This window comes from Diorhabda carinulata, chromosome 6, assembly GCF_026250575.1.
Source record: "Diorhabda carinulata isolate Delta chromosome 6, icDioCari1.1, whole genome shotgun sequence".
Classification (NCBI taxonomy): domain Eukaryota; kingdom Metazoa; phylum Arthropoda; class Insecta; order Coleoptera; family Chrysomelidae; genus Diorhabda; species Diorhabda carinulata.
The window spans coordinates 26590226-26610625 of NC_079465.1; the positions used below are offsets into that span (position 1 = coordinate 26590226).

General features: G+C 31.9%; 2 protein-coding genes across 2 annotated transcripts; both read left to right on the forward strand.

The window, feature by feature from the left end:
- Positions 1–36: 36 nt before the first annotated feature.
- On the forward strand, positions 37–8522 carry LOC130895158 (uncharacterized). Its single transcript, XM_057802329.1, has 3 exons — positions 37–930; positions 2126–2476; positions 7930–8522. The coding sequence occupies exons 1-3, from the start codon at positions 202–204 to the stop codon at positions 8200–8202; spliced, it is 1353 nt and encodes a 450-aa protein (XP_057658312.1). The 5' UTR covers positions 37–201; the 3' UTR covers positions 8203–8522.
- Positions 8523–11281: 2759 nt separating this feature from the next.
- Positions 11282–20248, forward strand: LOC130895159 (opsin, ultraviolet-sensitive-like). Its single transcript, XM_057802331.1, has 7 exons — positions 11282–11425; positions 13054–13254; positions 13405–13614; positions 16184–16320; positions 17173–17345; positions 17428–17690; positions 17740–20248. The coding sequence occupies exons 1-7, from the start codon at positions 11379–11381 to the stop codon at positions 17840–17842; spliced, it is 1134 nt and encodes a 377-aa protein (XP_057658314.1). The 5' UTR covers positions 11282–11378; the 3' UTR covers positions 17843–20248.
- Positions 20249–20400: the final 152 nt, after the last annotated feature.

The following is a 20400-nucleotide window of genomic DNA, read 5'->3' on the forward strand; positions in this document are numbered from 1 at the left end:
TCAAACGCTATTTAAATGACCTTCATTAAAGTCTACAATTGGTAATGACGTTTCTTATGTAACAATAACCTAACTGTTAAATTCAGAGGTTAGATGAATTTCACTCAGTGCAAATGTGTTTTAACACCTATGAAGGTGATTAATAGGTGATTTGGAAAGTAAAGAAAACAATCAACGATTTAATAAATTTTTGAAGTGAAAATGTTGAGATCAGTAGCTATTCTTTCAGTTACTAATAGAATTACTGCTGGCGAAGAAACAAATAGAATACATGAATTCCTTAAAACACAGTTATTTGTATTGAATTTTCAAGTGGAAAAGTTGGTGATTGCACTAGAACATGAAACTGTTTTGACCCAAGAGATAAATACTCTCTTTAAACAATACGATTTGATAATAGTAGTCGTAGAATTGAAAAACGATGTCGTGTTTAAAGCCCTAGGAAATATTTTTGGCGATTATTTGAAAATGAATGATTCCACGAAAAAACCAAAGTGCTGCGATGATAATATGATGAAATTACCATCACTAGCTAAATTATTAACTACAAATAACCTCCCATATCCTGTGATATATTTACAAAGAATATTTATTCTTAAAGAAGAATGTGTAGAAATACAATTCTTGGAGGTTTTGAGATCTCATTTGGAACAATACAGAACACCTCCAATATTTAAAAAGAATATTCAAGTTAATTTAAATGGCAATTGTAAAAAAATATCAGATCTTTTGAATGAGTTGGTTAATGTGGAAATAAAGAAAAATGATAGTACTCTTGCTGTGAGCAGTAATAGTTTTGAAAATATGGTAGAGGCGGTAGAGATTTTGAAGCGCGAGTTACATGAAAATTTTTTACATTCAGATGAGGATGAAGATGCTTTGAAAAAAATTCTTGAAAATGAAAATGAACATTTACAAAAAAGTTTAAAAGTGAGTAGATCATAAAAACATTAGAATGTAATTGAAGATTCAGGTGTCAGTAAGTATTTTCTTAGCTCTACAGAAAATTTATTTAGTTAATTCATACTTAATGTACTTAAATTCAATTTTCTAATTGTTCAAATTGAGAACTAATACTTGTAAATTGAACATGTACCTGAGTGAATTATAAAGATAATGGCATTATAATGTTGTGATATGCCTAGTTAGACCAAAGCTGACAAATTGTTTCCTGTATTTTGCAATTCTTAGTGAAGGAGTTCAGTTGTGAACATTACATCCTGTTCAGATCCACTTTACCTTCAAATTGAGTGCTTCAAATAGCTTTTTATTTTTGTCCATAGGTACTAAGTATTTGTCTATCGTCATTATTTTTTGTAATACTTTTTCATAGGGAACATGCTTTGTATGTTGTTACAATATTTAAAGTTTTTACTTTTATCTAAAGTTCATTTTTCTCTCCCGAAGTGTGCTTGTTTGGTAATCAGAACAGTCCAGAACTCTTTACAACATTTGATAGCTTTCTAATTATATATGCAAAGGGTGAGTTTAGGAGAAAAGAAGAATAATCTGACCAATTTATCAACCTATCTAGCTTCTTTAGGTTATATATTACCTTTGACCAGTAATATATTATTGATCAAAGGTGATATATAACCTACCGTACAAAAACAATAAGATCGATTTTGATAACATATATGTAATATGATTTTTATATTTTCTTTCAACCAAAACGTGTTGAATTCTGGTTTTTGAACTTAAATTCACTGAAAAAAAAATAAAAAAAAATGGAAAATACTAATTTGTCATGTTTATGACCACGAATAAGCTACTCCCACATCCAAATATTTACCAGTTAAAGCATGGAATATTTATTCTGGATATGCACTTTTTGCGTTTCCTTTGTTATAGATTTTTAGTTTTTTGCCACTCACTATTTACTTACTACTTACCTAACCTGACTTAACCAGTTTTTTAATTATGGCCCAGATAATACAATCCAATAACAAACAATTTGTATAAATAATTGTATTTCAATTTTGAGTTTAATTTTTTTATGAACCTCTTATGAAGCTTAAGGAAATAAAGTTTTTTAACAATACAAAACTTTTCATGAAACCAATAGGTAATAACAAAGTGTTTCAACTGAAACGGACACGTTGTATATCATTGATACTTATTTCAGGTGATAGATAAATGCATTTCAATATATGGTCCCAGTAATGTTTTTGTGAGTTTCAATGGGGGAAAAGATTGTACAGTACTATTACATTTGATTTACATCGTTTTAAAACTGAAGTATCAACAATATAATGAACCTATAATTTGTTTGTACGTGAAAAGTCAAGAAACGTTTCCAGAACAAGATTTATTCATCTCACAATGTCAGACATATTATAATTTGGATGTAATGGTGGTATCTATGGGGATCAAAGAAGCGCTGAATCATATATTAACAGTTAAACCAAATTTGAAAGCTTGCTTAATGGGAACACGAAGAACAGATCCCTATTCTCAAAATTTAATGGAATTTCAGGTAAGCTCCTTCTATTTCATTTATTTATATAAATCCATTACAAATGCATCTACTAAGAATTTTATCGAGTTATACAGGGTGTTTCTACATTCAGGTGATTGCTCATATAAAATTAATATCAGTAATCACCTCCTGAATTTTGTCGCATGAATTTAAAAAAATCTTGTATCAAAATGAAGAAGATTCCACAGAGAACCATTTGGTATAAGGTTGTTTGCAAAAAATCCGTCCTAAATTATTTTGTCGAATTATAAATTGTGAATGAATATACGAGGTGTTATAAAAAAATGCAGTGAATGAATTTTTATAGCAGTAATTACTTATGCTGCATCTATTTCAACTAGTACGACTTGTACCTCATGTGTTGAGACAGTCAGTGACGTGTGCCTTGATTAAAGAATCAAAAAAAGTGTCTAAGAAGCTCATTAAATGTTAAATTTGTCTATGGTGATCATGTAGTAGCTTTGAAGATTGTTTGAAACTAGTATGAGCGATTTAAAAATCCCAGTTAAGGATGAGGAGCTATCGGAACGTCCTAGGACCTCCAAAATATATGAAAAAGCCAATTGATCAATAGGGAACTTAGCGTGGAAACAGATAGCCTTCTTCTTCTTCACAATGACAACGCAAGTGCCATAAGTTGATTTTTGTTTTTATCAGATTTAACAGCCAAAATATACTAAAATGAAATGTTTTAACGTATTTTTGACATTGAGGAAGCTTTAATAGATCAGATTAAAGCCATTTCAATAGCCGCAATTGTAAGGAGAGGTTTGTAACCAATGACTAGTTTCGACGTTATTACGACTCATTAGAGTGGTATAACAACTCTCGTTCGGGCTTGAAACCCAAACTGAAGACAACTTAAAAGAGCGTCGCGGTAAATCATTGGCCAGGTACAAATCTAGTGTAGTTTCCGATGGTATATGAGGGGTGTAAAATCTCCTTGCAATTGCGAGCCATTGCGGATGTTGATATCTACAAAAAGGTCAATTGATATCAAGTTCTTCAGGCGAGATATAGTTCAATATTTGTCGAGGCATTAGCCAGGAAAGTAGTTGTTTTCTCCTTTGAAGAATGGTGAAATATATTGTCGAAATATTAAAATTCGAAATTATTTCAGAGGTGAATAGTAGAAATTATTTATTTTGATATATGTACATACTTCATTTATCATCAAAATCTATATGTTTTTCTTTAACTAACACAATCATATTTTAAAATATATTTATCGGCATGAAAAAATATAAATATAACTTTTTATCAGTTAATTAACCACATACCTATCTGTTGGTATTTATTTGTAAACAAATTATTAAAACTACGTACGTTATAAAGGAAAACAAAATTTGGATTTTCAATCACCGAACCATTTTTTCAAGTCTGGGGACAGAAAATAATCTGAGAGTGCTAAATCTGGCTAATAGGGTGCATGAGGTAGCAATTCATATGTCAATTCATTAATTTAGGCCATTGCAATAACTGATGTGGGAGCTGGTGCATTGTCTTGATGAAACAACACTTCCTTCTTAACCAAATGCAGCCGTTTGTGATGGATTTCTTCACTCAAACGTTGCAATAAGTTCGCATAATACTCGCCGTTGATAGTTTTTCCTTTTTCAAGATAGCCAATGAAAATTATCCCACGCGCATCTCAAAAAACCGTCACCATGACCTTGATTACAGATGGAAGGGTCTTTGCCTTCTTTGGAGTCGGTTCTTCCTTTTCAGTCCATCGTTTTGATGGTTCTTTTGTTTCGGATGTGAAGTGATGAACCCACGTTTCATCCATGGCTATTAAACGGCTTTATTTCTATGAAACATTGCCAAACACTCGATGGAAATATATTTTTGTTCCATTATGAGCAAACGCGGCTCCCATCTTACTTACAGCTTTCTCATGTCCAAATTTTTAGTTAATACGCGATGTACCGAATTTTTTGAAATGCCTACCATGTCTGCTAGTACGCGCACTTTCAGTCGACTATCATCCAGTGGATTTTTTTCAAAAACTTAGGGACACAAGCATTTGTTAATCCCACGGCAGCTTGTTCAAAAAAGTATACATTGTTTTTATAAAGTAACTTGCAAATATTTCAATTTCTGCTTACAACTTTTTTATCCACGACTGTTGTATAATGTACTCGTTATACATCTGCACGCTCGACCTTAATAATACCCATTAATCACGACAGCAATTACTGAATCATTTCTTGATTTACTTATATTGTTTTGTTGCAAAAAATCGGTTATTACAATTTTATCACGTGAAACACTGCTAAATATTTCCAATTTACTTCTTTACATATAAAAAAAAATTAGAAAAGTAAATATTCCTAGACCAGATTCGAAACCGGGACCTCAATTTTGAAGGCATCAAACATTAACACTGAGCTGTCGGCGACATGAATGTGTTTGACGTACATCTTAATTCCTTAACGTACCATCGCTTGCGAAACAATTTATAAATTTAAATAGCTTTTGAAACAGAATAAATTTGACCCAAAACTGTCAACATTATTATGTGTTCACCTCGTGAATAATAACCTCGATTATACACTCGAGAATAATATACTATGATAGTTCTTATAGTGAAACGCAGAAAGAGTTTTTCGAAAATTATCTGCACTTAATGATAATTTATTTAATTTCTGAAAAAGTGTGTTAAATTGCAAATCATCATATAGATAATAACGTAATCAGATCAACGTCAAATCAGTAATTCATTAATTTTTCTAAATATATTTATTTATAAAACGATAATTGACGTTATGTAAATGTTTCTTTCAATAATACATAGACAAAAAACGTTTTATAGATATACAGTGTGTATCAGAAAAATATGATGATATAATATAAGTATTATTGTGGTTAAAATATCAAAACCTCCGATGAAAAATAAAATATCGAAGTACATTTGTGGGTATTCTTATCAATCCGCAGCTATTGTTTTTATTTAAACTCGTAACAAAATTTACATTGGATTGCTTGTTGCATTTTCAACTGCTGATAAGTTTTAATAATTTTTCATAACAACGCATAAATTAAATTATCAATTACACTTGCAAATATTATCATTAATGTGCATGCTTTCGTAATGAGGAACTAATTGTGTTTAAACAGGTTTCGGTTGAAACAAACTGTTAACGTTTAACTACCTTAAATTTGACGATGACGAAAATTTTGGTGGTTCGTCTGATATGATTCTTCTTATAATGTGTTGATTTCAACTACAAGAGACATCAATAATTTTTTTTAGTCTCCAGTTGCTTTTTGTTTGTATAGGTGAAGCCACTAAACTGATTATAAGTAAATTTGGAAGGATATTTCCAATATTCTTTGACGATCTGTTGTTTAATAACATCCAAGGGGTATGGTTGTCTAAATTTTATGTTCCAATGAATTTTTCAACAATATTATCAGTGAAATGTTTCTTTTGACAAATTTTCCTTATATATTTACCATTGTTTAAACCCCACGATAATAACTAAACACTTGTTTAAACTTAATTAGTTTTAAATTATGTCATTTACTATAATTTCCTCATTTTTCGAAGTTAATGTTAAAATTTTATTACTGTATATTGTATTTTTTTCATTCAATCTTAAAAGTGACCTTTCAATAAAAAAAAATATGCTTATTATACTTTATAAGATTTGAAACCCAATTTTTTGTGTCAAATATGAATTAATACTTTTTAAAAACAAATACTAAGCTAGATCTTAACCCCCAAACTATAAACAAGAATTTTTTTTTTCAATAGAATATTTATATCTAAAGATAAATGTACAAAATGTTTTTATTTACGTTCACATATCTACAGGTTGTCTCGGGGCTTGATACAAAAAATTCTGGACCGAGTAGATGACGTGAAAATAATACTGTGACATATACCTTTAAAGTTGCGAAATCAGAATTTATATTTAAGTATATTTTCTAAATTATACATTCGAACATTATGAATTTTTAATGGATGATTACGTATGTCCATGTACAGTAGACTCCCGATTATCTGAGGTAATTGGGACCGGGACCACATCGGGAAAACTCGGATAATACGAAAGTTAAGTTCAGTTATGATAAAAAAGACGTAAAACCCCGTGAAAGGTTACAAAACTGGTTTATTGGAAGCAAAAACATATAATAATCACAATTACAGACTTGTAAGCAAATGGAAACATAGACAGCAGCGTCGATCGAAGTTATCTCGTCCATATTGTCATCTCCTTCACTGTCCTTAGCACCGGTTATTATATCGATGATTTCCTCGTCGGTAATATATATTTGAACATTTTGATTGCAACAATCACGAATGGCTTCGCTGTTGATGATCAACATCTGGAGAATCCTTCGCCTGTAGATCCTCTTCATCGCTTCTAGAACCTCTTGGTCTAAAGGTTGTATAAGCGAGGTTACATTAGGGGGTAGAAAGATTGTCTTAATACCAACACTGCACAGTTCTTGGGCATCAGGGTGAGATGGAGCATTATCCAATAGTAGAACAGCTTTTTTATCAAAAACTCTTCAGTGACAAGTACAAATTCGTTTTAAAACTATCGGACCGTCCATCCTTCTTTAGTCGCGGTAAATTATTGGCAGGCAGTCGAATTTAACATTTTTAATGACTCTAGGATTTTTCGCCAGCGGACTTAGCTCCAATGAGCTACTGTATAAACAAATAACTATCGCGGCTCCCCATATATGTCTCTCTATTAAGACCTTTATTTATTTTTGTTATTTATGATTGACAGGTTCGGTTAACCAAGAGTCGGATAACCGGGATTTACTGTATTGTGTTTGACGGACCCTGAAGGCCAGGGGCGGCTCATGCCCAATGGTTAACAGTCCGTAACTTTTACATGGACAACCTATACAATCTAAAGGTAGCCAAAATGAATTTTTCCGATAAAATTTATGGTTTAGGAAATATGTAGACTCAGAAAGTGTGTAGAAGTGCACTTTGAACAATTATTATAGTTTTTTTTTGTTTTTACGTCATAAATTTGTCTATGTTTCAATTTTTCCCAATGTAACACGATGTTCAACAGTATGCAGTTCATTTAGAAATTTTTTATTGTGTTTTATGTTCAATAAATAATTACAATTTATAATAATTTTCTTCAGAATGTCTCTTTATGGGGAACGGTTCCTTGGTGAGTATTTTCTAAGCCATGAATTTGATCGAGTTGAACAAAAATTACCTTTTTGATAAAAAATCGATTGAAAAATTTATTTTTGCAAACTTTACATTGTACAGGTTGTCATTGTAAAAGTAACAGACTGTTTACCATTAGGCACGAGCCGCCCCTGGCCTTCAGATACATAAACATACGTAAACTAAGAAAAACATTATTATTGTTGAACTTCGATACTTTTACATATACATGGGACCCTCACAAGTTGATTATTTTTATTGTATTATCTCTTATCACTTAGTGAATATGTTGTTGTAGATGACAGATCCGGATTGGCCCCAAATACTACGAGTAAGTCCCCTTCTCGACTGGCATTATTCAGATATATGGGATTACCTATTATTTTACAAAATTCCTTATTGTAAATTGTACGATTTAGGGTATACTTCGTTAGGAAATTCATCGAATACTATAAGAAATCCTTTACTGTCTTATTTCGATGACAAACTGAATAAAGAGGTGTACTTACCAGCTTACAAATTGACTAACGAAACAGATGAGAGAAATGGTAGGAACGTAGTTACCCAATGATTAATTTTTTAATATTTTTTACAGGGTTTTTTACTATTTATAAGAAATAATTTGAAATAGATAGCTTCCCAATGACATTTCATATAGGTTTTCTTTATAAAAATGTTTGTTTTTTATTTTTATTTATTGATTTTTTGAAATTTTTGACGTCCTTATTTAGTTGTTAATTAAAAACTATTAAATATTTTATATATTTATCATTATTTGCACATATTTTGCACTGTTAAGATGTTTTTAATTACATGCATATATATATTTTTTTTGAAATTACTGAATGTAGTTGTTTATTATAATTTGTTAATAAATGAATTGATATTTCAGCTAAGGGTCATATTTTTTTCATAACCTAACCTTTTTTAAGCTTAAAATACATGAAGTTTATAATTTTGACATATATAACAATTGCTGCTACTAAATAAAATCTAAACATCCCAAGTGTAATTGAAATCACTGCTCGTGTACCAGGGAAAATGACATTTTAGACGTTGGCAAGCGTGTAGTATCATAGTGACAATTGTAACCACCAAACACAATCTAAATATTCAAACTGTAATTGAAATAATTGCTCGTGTATCAGGGAAATTTACATTTTAAACCTTGGCAGCCCAGTTGACAGTCCAGTGGTATAAAAAACGACAATTTTAGCCACTAAACTGAATTTTAATAACCAAAGAGTAATCGATATGATTGCTCGGGTATCGGCAATCGTGTGGCATCATAGTCACAATTGTAGCCACTAACCGTAATTTGATTGACCAAAGTGTAATTAAAATCATTGCTCGTGTATCAGAGACAATTACATTACATTATGTTGGCAAGCGTGTGGAATCATAGGGACAATTGTAGCCACTAAACACAATCTAAATATCCAAAGTGTGATTAAAATCATAGCTCGTGTATCAGGGAAATTTACATTCTAAACCTTGGCAGCCCTGTGGTATTAAAAGTAACAATTGCAGCCTCTATAGAGAATTTGAATAACCAAAGTGTAATTAAAATCATTGCTCGGGTATTAGAGATAGTTATATTCAAGACGTTGGCAAGCGTGTGGCATCATAGTGACAATTTTAGCCAATAAACACAATCTTGATATCCAAAGTGTAACTAAACTCATTGCTCATGTGTCAGAGAAATTGAATTCTAAATTTTGGTAGCCCTGTGGTATCAAAAACAATTGTAGTCGCTAAATAGAATTTGAATAAACAAAGCGTAACTGAAATCATTGCTCGTATATTAGGGGAAATTACATTTTAATCTTTGGCACCCCTGTGGTATGAAAAATGACAATTGTAGCGATTAAACAGAATTTGAATAACCAAAGTGTGATTGGAATCATACTCGTAAACTAGGGGAAATTACGTTTTAATCGTTGGCAGTTCTGTGGTGTTAAAAATGACAATTGTAACCATTAAACAGAAGTGGATAACCAAAATGTGATTGAAATCATTACTTGTAAACTAGAGGAAATTGAGTTTTAATCGTTGGCAGTCCTGTGTTAAAAATGACAATTGTAACCATTAAAGAGAATTGAATAACCAGAGTGTTATTGAAATCATTACTCGTAAACTAGGGGAAATTACATTTTAATCATTGGCACTCCTGTGGTATGAGAAATGACAATTGTAGCGATTAAACAGAATTTGATTAACCAAAGTGTGATTGAAATCATTATTCGTATGTTAGAGGGAATTACATTATAATCGTTGGTAGTCCTGTGGTATAAAAAATGACAATTGTAACCATTAAACAGAATTGAATAACCAGAGTGTTATTGAAATCATTACTCGTAAACTAGGGGAAACTACGTTTTAATCGTTGGCACTCCTGTGGTGTTAAAAATGACAATTGTAACCATTAAACAGAATTGAATAACCAAAGTGTGATTGAAATCATTACTCGTATGTTAGAGGGAATTACATTATAATCGTTGGTAGTCCTGTGGTATGAAAAATTACAATTGTAGCCTCTAAACAGAATTCAAATAACCAAAGTGTGATTGAAATCATTACTCGTAAACTAGGGGAAATTACATTTTAATCGTTGGCAGTACTGTGGTATGAAAAATTAGAATTGTAGACCCTTGTCAACAACTTGTACAAATTATCCGAGGCGTAAATAATATTTGTCGCATCATTTCAAATTTACCCTGATGCTAATGTTGCTCTACCTTTATTTAACACATTTCGACGGATACTTTTCATATTTAAACAGATTGTTCTCTCCTTCTCTCCTTCTCTTTTACCCACAATAAACGTTGGAATATGTTTGGCATCAGAATTGATGAAAATCTAATTATCCAAAGTGTAATTGAAGTAATTGTTTGTGTATATATCTATTTCAGAACATAACCTCAATTATTCCTTGTGGTGTAAGGAAATTTGTACATTTTCGAGAGAGCTTTTGAGAATTTTCTTTGTGTTTTAGATATTTAGAATTTTATATACAAAAAAACACAACATACTTGATATAAAATGCATATTTTATCTTGGTTTCGGTTAAATCTACCCTGTTTATAGTATTCAACCATTTTTTTCTTTTTACACGTGAAAATTCATTAAATTTCTTTTGATTTTTGGATTTCAGAACTAAAGACACACGATAGAAACTAAGTTTATATCGTTACCACAATAATAACTTTACGAAATGCTTCATCCACGATAAGGTTTCATAACAAAAGGTCCGTTGTTCACTGGGGAACTATAAGGGGAAATTACACGTAGGCAGCCGCGTGGGATTGGTACTTGCAATGTTGCCGAATGCTTTGTTGTCAAACTGTAAACCCTAAGATAATTGCAAAATTGACAGATGCAATAGGCAATTTAGAACAAATTCAAAATACTATATACATCCTTGAAATTACATTACACAAAATTATTTAAATCAGTGTATGTTTGACACGAAAAAGTTAACACCGAGGAAGATAAATTAAAAATATTCGTTAGGACCATTTGATCGTATATAACATCTACGCTACTGATCAAAATCTGATTCGAATTAATCTATTTTGTATACGAAATCAATGTTAATCCTTTGTTCTAATGGAATTAGAAAAGGATTACACAAATCAAATTTATCCAGTACATCTCTTTGAAACCTATATAAATGAAATCGCAATTTTGAAAAGATCTGTTGCCAGTTCAGAAAACATTTCATTAATGTAGAAGAAGGACAACAGGATGGCTATCATCAACAACTGGACAGCACCACTTCAAGCCCAAGCCAGGTAACACTTCATAATTTATAAAGAGTATACAAGAATATTGACATTTATCTATAAAAATCCAAGTTTTCGATTTTACATTCCTTTCTCCTATCTCTAATTTGAGTTTCTACTATTTTTTTTATACCCTTCACATTATCCTTTTATTGAACTCCTCTTATGTCATTTATTCTTTCTATCTATGTGCTATCTTGCTTAGTCTACTCTATTCTTCAATTCCAAATTATTTTTCTTTTTATTTACTATTTTATTGCAACAATTTTCTCGCTTAGATAATCATCTGTTTTTAGTTTTATTCTCAAATTTTTATATATAGTGGTTTACGCATAATTTTAATTTTTAATGCTTGTAATGTTGTCCAACCTCAATTTTTAAACCATTTTAATTTCCCAATTCAACTAGATATGTGGCTTGTCTCCTAACCAAGGACTCTTCTACAAGGGAGAACTTTTTGTGGAAGAGTCCTTGGTTTATTCCTACATTCGCTTCTATCCTTACCGTTTAATAATACTGATATACTACATAAGTATAGATGGTAACTTTACTAGCCTCTTAGACCTGTTTCTAACATCAGACCCTGATCTATTCAACGTGACCGTACATGCACCACTCGGAACATCAGATCACAAACTAATTACTGCAATGTGCGAGCTGGAAATCCAAACTCAGGATCCACCTAGACCACGTAAAGTTTGTCATTATACATCGGCCACATGGGAACATCTAAAAGATTGCATTTTTGGAATTATTTTTGCTTCAATCCAATGACCCTTCAGTATGTGCAAACGAGATTTTAGAAGTGATCTTGACAGGAATGGAAGGTTATATCCCTTATTCCTTCAAAGGCTTTGTCGACAACAATGCACGGTTTCATAAAAATTGCACTAGATCTGTGAACACCAAAAATACTGCTTATCGCTACTTTTTTGTCTCGTGAGATATTTGCAAGCAGACCATAGATATCGTCGATCAAATCAACCGCCCCAATAAACTCGGTTAGTACCCAAATCCGTAGGCAGTGCTATCAATACCGACCTTGAAAACATTCTGGAATGACAAGTCATAATTCTTCAATTGACATTGACACCTACGTTCTACAAAACAAAAATTCATCATCGTCACAGATATATATCTGAATATAAAAAAACCATAGAAATAATAGAGAATTAATAACCTTCAAAAAGTCAATTATCGTAAAATTGACAGAAAAAGAAGAAGTAAGCCGGTAAGTTTGTGTGCAAGGTCTACTTAACCAAATCTGTCAGACTGTCTTGTGACGTCACAAATTACACGACATTGCGTCATAGAAAAATGTAAATAAACATAATAATAATTAATTTATGTTTCTAGATGTTTTTGATTTAGGTCTCTTCTGTTTCAAAATTAGTTTTTAAAAGATAGAAATAAATTGACGTTTCGACTTAACTTCAGTCTTTATCAATGTTTCAAAAATTATTAAAAAAAAAATAAATTTTAAAACAGAAGAGACCTAAAATAAAGAACATTAAGAAGCATTAATATATCACAAGGTCTAAGATATGTAAATCCATGTTTGTAAATGAAATTTTATGGAATAAAGCCCATTTACAAAACTATATTCTCATTTAATTTTGGTAAACAAATTTTTGTAGGCTGCAAAATTCTATAGACGATATGATGATCCATCATATAGGGTGGAACGTCGATCCGGAAGATTTGATTCACATACCAAAGCACTGGCAACTTTACCCAGATCCCGATAAATCGTTACATTTTCTTTTGGGGATGATTTACGTATTTCTTTGGTTTGCAGCCACGATTGGAAATGGAATGGTTTTATGGATATTTACATCGTAAGCATATATAGTCTCACAGACATGAAAATAATTGATATTCCAGTAGAAAGATGTGTTTTATATCGAAAAAATTTTGTTTTTGAAACGTTATGGATAGTAATTAATCGTGAAATAATGATAATTATATTGATTAATACATTTTTATAGTGCAAAAAGTCTTCGGACGGCATCCAACATTTTCGTTGTCAATTTGGCCTTCAGTGATTTTTTGATGTTTGTAAGTATGCCGATTTTCATCTATAATTCATTTCATGGAGGATTCGCGGCTGGATGGCTTTCGTGTAAAATATATTCTCTGATAGGGGCCTTAAGTGGAATCTCGCAAGGCATGACCAACGCCTGTATTGCTTACGACAGGTAAACAATTTCAAATGAACTCTTTAGATCCATAATTATTAATATCTTCAAATATTCATTTTGATGTAACAAATCAAAAATTTCCAAATTCATATTCCTTGTATTTAAAATTCCAACAATTCCTATGATAAATAGTAGATAAGGTACACACGTCTAGATGGCGCCAACTTGAGCAGAATAACACCGTTTTGAACGACCTACATACATGGAATCTGTATTTTACAAACAGAAATCTGTAATGCTCACTGACTTTCGTAGAAATCTGTAACACTTACCGAGATTTATAGAAATCTGTAATGCTTATTGAAATGTTTCTATATTAAACCTGTAGATGGCATCGCCGTTTAACTCTCATAATTAATCATAGAATTAATATTGAAGATACAGAGAACGAAGTATTAAAACTTGTTTAAGTGGACTCGAACTGCTTATAAAGAGACAAAGAGTATGTATTTGAAATTCTAACAATTTCTGTGATATATAGTAGATAAGGTTTCCACCTCTAGATGGCGCCGATTTGATCAAAATAAATAATACCGTCTTGATCCACCTGAATATATGGAATATGTGTGTTACAAACAGAAATCTGTAATGCATACTGACTTTTGTAGAAATCTGTAACACCGAGATTTATAGAAATCTGTAATGCCTTATGAAATGTTTTTATGTTAAACCTGTAGACGGCGTCGTTATGACGTCAGAGTTTCGAGTGGTGACACGATTTAAATAGTGAGAAAAGAGAGATAGAAAGTGGTAAAGTGATGTTATTTCTCTCTCACGTAATAGTACAATTCCATTCAGGTGCCATTCTCTCAAATTTTAATATCAACTCTATGTAAATAATCTGAGTTACAAATGAAATACATATATAAATCTGTAGTATTTACTACCTTCTGCAGAAATCTGTAATAGTTACAAACGTTTATAGAAATCTGTAATACTTACAGTGCTATAAATATGGAGGGTAGAGGTAATGGCGTTTAGTTATCTCTTTCTATAGCCGCTAGGTGGGCGATGGGATCTAGTGATGGATAATTCGTAAGCGCATGTGCAATAAAGCTTAACTGTGCCAAATTGTGTTAATTCAATAATAATGGTCATTATTATTTCTATATTTATTATGGAAAAAAAGTAGTTAATATATAAGAGTAGTTTATGATCTCTGAGTATCCATCCTTAGATAACAGCGCCGCGCTATGGCTATTCGAAACAATTCAAACAACATAAGAACCACGCCGCTCTATAGAAATTAGTCTCGGTTTCGAGATATGTATGTTAGAATGTGGGTAAGAAGTTTTCTGTGCGTTTAAAAAAATTGCGTACTATTCCTAAACTAAGATGGCGCTTTATACCAAAATTCGGAAATTTGTAAGACGCCCAGAGTTGTTGAGTAAGAATAAATTAGAAAAGCATCAAATATTTAAAAATGATAAGTTTTATAATGTTTTATATCCACAAACTATTATTTTACATTGAGATCGCCCCCAAATTACAGTGGTTTGATTGAGTCAGTGTGGCGACTTAAGAGTTTCCGACATGTTTTACCCAAACTCGGCTGATTCAGCATGGACTTAAATTTGTTCTTCTCATAATTTAAATTCATTCTAATGAATCCTTGAAAAGTTTTCAATTAAGTATTTGAGAATATAAATCACGATTTCATAAGTGTTATTATGAGTAGAACCAAATCAGCCGATTTTGGAATTAGCATGGTGATCACTCTCATGTGGCAACATTGTATTCATCTAACCACTGTACCCCAAATTGCTTGCGAACGCTATTGTCGAAAGTTATTGAACTATTCTATTTTTCGCTTTCAGAAGACTACATTTCAGAGTTGAACCACACATTGTAATAGTATTTCCTTATCTGTGCAGAAATCTATAATATATAGTGAAAAGTTTCTATACCAAACTTGTAGATGGTATTTCCACTTAAGTGAATAATCTGTATGTCACAATCGAAATATAGAAATTTGCAATACTTATCGACTTTTATAGAAATCTAGAATGCCTACTGAAAAGTTTCTATGATATACCTGTAGATGGCATCACCACTTAATTGAATAATCTATAATACAAACAAAATATACTTAATAAGAGAAATCTGCAATACTTATCGGCTTCTGTAGAAATCTATAATACCTACTAAAAAATTCCTATTATATACCTGTAGATGGCAGACTTTGCGTTAAACATGGCGGCCACACTGTCTTTATGACGCCACTGTGAGTTGTGTAAATAAATGAGTGAAGCATATTGAAGAAAGTATTTTGAGATAAATGAAGGTCAAAAAGGGCAGTAGATGTACAGATTACAGTTTTCGATAAAAATACAAAATTCTTCGAGTTTCTCGTTAGCAATGAAGTTCTATAATTTCCTTCATATACTGCGATGTACAATATTTGTTGTTTTTACGATGTTGCCACTTTTTATAATGATTATGATTTCCTGAACCAGATAGATGCATTGCACTGAATAAAGATTGAATTATTCAAAATAGGATGTGACATTTCGATGTTGGTGAAGTAGAAAAATTGGTAGTTTTACATAGATTTTGTTTTGAATAGGTACACTACCATAACTCGACCGTTCGATGGAAAAATTTCGAAAACTAAGGCCGTCTTTATGGTTATTTTCGTTTGGATTTACACATTACCTTGGGCCCTTCTTCCGATGTTCGAAATATGGGGCAGATTTATTCCAGGTAAATTGATAATCAAAATAATTATTTTTGTCATTGAGTTCTTTGTCTGGTAACTTTTGCTGTACAGGTTGTCCTTGTAAAAGTCACGAATTGTTAACCTTTGGGCATGAGCCGCCCCTACTTAAATATAAGTTCAGATTTCGCAACAATAAAAGCCTATAACTCAGAAAAGAAAGGTAGCATTTTGTAGGGCAATCTAACGAATTGTCAAAATCAGTTGATGACCATTTAAAAATAACTGCCATGGTGTAAACAAATGGTTTTTGCGTTATCTTCTGTATGCAGATTTATTTGCTGAGTGAAGATGTTTGTTGGTTTTTAGACCTCATTATTTTCTGGGAAAGGCCTTCTTAAAGAGTTTCTACTAAATAAAATGCAAAATTTCTTAACTGTTAACTGCAATAATGCGATCAAGCATCGTAGGATTCATCCTAAACAGTCATTTGTCATTTTTTTTTATCTTTGAACCATTTTTGCACAGAATTTTCTCACAACGAAATCCGTAGGGTTCCTTGGTTGATTTTTAGTTCGTCTATTACTATTCGCACCGTTAACCTACGAGCTTGGTGGATTAGTAGGAGTATACGTTCGTGCCAGCTCGCACCTGGATCGGTATCCCTCTGCGCGTTTTATTATCCACGCTTTCACGACTTTCCTTGAACATTTTATACCAACGATTCACTTGTGTACGGCTCATGGAATCATCAACAAACAATGGTAGGAAGACTTGGGGTTGAAACTGAAATAGTTCACAAATTTTGAGCTACAGACATCTATGGATTACTATTTGTACTAGATGTCTTGACGAAATACCCATTAATGGCGGGAATTTAATTTATATTTCTTTTCCAGAGGGATATCTAACAGTATGTACCTTTGATTACTTAACGACTACTTTCGATACTAAACTTTTTGTAGGAACAATTTTTTTTTGTTCCTACGTAATTCCCATGACGGCGATTATTTTCTTTTACAGTCAAATAGTGAGCAAAGTATTTGAGCACGAAAAAGCATTGAAAGAACAGGTAATAAATTCAATCTCATATTGTCTCCTTTATTTTTTGTTATTACAAAATGCTTTCTTGTTTTATCAATATTTTTTTGTAGGCAAAAAAAATGAACGTTGAATCTCTAAGATCAAACCAACAACATAAAAATGAAACGGCAGAAGTGAGGATAGCCAAAGCGGCTATCACTGTTTGCTTTTTGTTTGTCGCATCCTGGACCCCATACGCAGCTATAGCTCTTATTGGGGCCTTCGGGGATCAATCCTTATTAACACCCGGAGTATCCATGATACCAGCGTTGACTTGCAAATTAGTAGCTTGTTTGGATCCTTATGTTTACGCCATCAGTCATCCTAGATACAGGTACTTAAGAAAAATATACCTGATTAAATTATGAGACTGTTTTTTCCAGAATTGAGCTACAAAAACGATTACCTTGGTTGGCCATCAAAGAGGATATCGATGCTCAATCGACGGCAACCGAAACGTCCTCGCCTCCATTACCTTCTGCGTAATAATCGAAAAGTCAATTTTGAAAATGATTAAATTCAAAATCCATTCATTCAAAAATGAATTATAATATTTCCAAAACGATCATTTTTAGTGTCATTATTTTAATTTGGTACAATTAACTTGCTGATTTTATCAGTGCTCTTTTAAAAAAAAATTAATACATTTTGAAAGAATGTCTAACATTCATTTCTTACTGTTAATATCATTAATGCTTATCATTAAATCGTTATTTTCTTCTAACTTATGCAAATACAAATTCCAAATCTTCTTCCATGCTATTCCTCTAGGTCTTCATATCTTTATGCCGTCTTCTTGACCATAATGGATGCTATTCGTTACTTGTCTACTTATTTATTTCATTCTTTTATCTTTTACCTTGCAGGTGTCGAGTTTGTTGGTATTATGTTCCATCTTTTCCTCAACTTATTCCTGATCTTCTGTAGCTTCTTCAAGTATTTTCCATTTCACTTTCTTCTGCATGTTGTTACCTTTAGATTCCCCAGATCCTCCTCTGGAGGTTCTATTGATATTCTAGGTTCAGATACCATTTTTTCTTTAGCTTTACATTGTATGTGACAGAATCATCTCAGTCGTCTTCCTATAGCTTTTTCTTTTTTGCCTTATAGTCAATTTAGGATGAAACCAGTGTCACTGAACTATAAAAATGACTTCTATGGATAGTTTCATCTGTACGAAGCTTGTCTATTATTTCTCGGTGTTAACAGAGGTCTCTACTGGGTAAGCAATCAGTTTTCCAGGTTCTGTTACACTATTTTAATCGCGAACTGTTATTATTTTTTCGTTTTATTAGTAAATTTACTTGTTCCCTTGTTGGAATTGGATTTTTCTTCTGGTGTAGCTCATTGTAGCTTGCTTGGTAGTTTCTTTCTGAATAATTCCTTTATAATTAATGTTTATCATGATCTTCAAAGCGCCAAATCTAACTTACACAGTTTCTTGATGGTATTTATTGTGTTTCCATTCTTTTATTTCGTTTTCCATCCTACCAATTTCATATTATCATCCATTCTATTCCTCTAAGTCTTTCTATATATCTGTTTCTTCCTTGGTAGTAATGGAATCCTTTGTATCACTTATTTACTTCGTTCTTATACCTTTTACCTTGCAGATGTCGAGTTTGTTGGTATTATGTTCCAACTTATTCCTGATCTTCTGTAGCTTGCTTAAGTATTTTCCATTTCAATTTCTTCTGCACGTTGCTACCTTTAGATTCCCCAGAATCTTTCTCTGGAGTTTCTATTGATATTCTAGGTTCAGATATGTGTTTAACCATATTTTCTTCAGCTATACATTGTATGTTTCAGAACCATCTCTGTTGTCTTCCATTAGTTTTTTCTTCCATTGGTCTTAACTTCAGTCTAGGATGAAGGAATCATAAAAAATGACTTCTATAGATAGTCTCATCTGACAGAAGCTTTTAGATTATTTCCTGGGTAAGTAATCAGTTTACCAAGTTCTTTCACACTGTTCTATTTTCGAACTGTGATCATTTTTCTGTTTTATTGGTAAATTTACTCGTTCTTTGATTGGAATTGAAGTTTTACTGTTCTAGTTCATTGTAGCTTTTTTTGTAGTTTCTTTCGGAATAATTTTCGTTGTTTTCCATCACTATTAATACTAAGAGTACCGATAAAATGTTTCATCTATTCGATTATTACTTTTTAAGTGTACATAAACGTAAAAAGTCGTTATTTATACTTAAAACATACAAGTTTTTGTTAAATAACTCAAAATAATCATTTTCTGTATAAACGGTTAATAATGTATAATTTTGCGAATAAGATTTTGATGACGATTTTGCAATGTCTCCGGATCAAGACTTACGGTGCTATAAATAAGAAAATATTGTTACTCAAAGATAAATATTTGAATGTATACGAAGCTGTAACGTCCGCTTCTAAAATCAATTCGCCATCGGCCAGTGTTGGCTGGTCTGTCTCACAATCGAGGCCATCAGCTTTCGTTGACGGATGACAGGACACGAATTAGATTGGGCGCCATTTATTTTATTACTTTTACTTTCGTATAATAAAGTTTATATATATTTAATTTTGGATTTAATATGATCATTACTCTTACCCCTCAGAACCTCCAATAATGACTCCCAATTTGATTGTTGCAACAGTAATAAAATAATTGGCGTCTCCTGTCATCCGTCACCGTTCATTGTCAACGGAAGCTGATGGCCTCGATTATGAGCAAAATCAGCCAACATGGCTGGTGGCATCCAATTTTTAGGAGCGAACGCTGTTGGTATATTATGAAAAAAAAAAGAAAATCCACTCAACAACACAATTCAAAGTGTCTTTAAGTAACAAATTATTTTATTCTGTTAAATATTTTGTCAATTCGATAAAATAAAAAAATGAATAAAATATGAGCATGATCATTTGAACTTTTAATTTGTAATATCAGAAAATGTTGAAATATTGACATGGAACTGACCAAATTAATCAACAGTACACTACAAAGGACTTCGCTTCGGGAATCATGAAGCGTAGAACCGAGGTTACAACTTTCGGCCCGTGTAGTGTATACG

Coding starts and splice junctions, on each gene's coding strand:
- LOC130895158 (XM_057802329.1), top strand. CDS start 202: ATGTTGAGATCAGTAGCTATTCTTTCAGTTACTAATAGAATTACTGCT. Junction 931..2,125: donor ATTTACAAAAAAGTTTAAAA/GTGAGTAGATCA, acceptor TACTTATTTCAG/GTGATAGATAAATGCATTTC. Junction 2,477..7,929: donor AAAATTTAATGGAATTTCAG/GTAAGCTCCTTC, acceptor ATGTTGTTGTAG/ATGACAGATCCGGATTGGCC.
- LOC130895159 (XM_057802331.1), top strand. CDS start 11,379: ATGGCTATCATCAACAACTGGACAGCACCACTTCAAGCCCAAGCCAG. Junction 17,346..17,427: donor AAAAAGCATTGAAAGAACAG/GTAATAAATTCA, acceptor ATTTTTTTGTAG/GCAAAAAAAATGAACGTTGA. Junction 17,691..17,739: donor ATCAGTCATCCTAGATACAG/GTACTTAAGAAA, acceptor TGTTTTTTCCAG/AATTGAGCTACAAAAACGAT.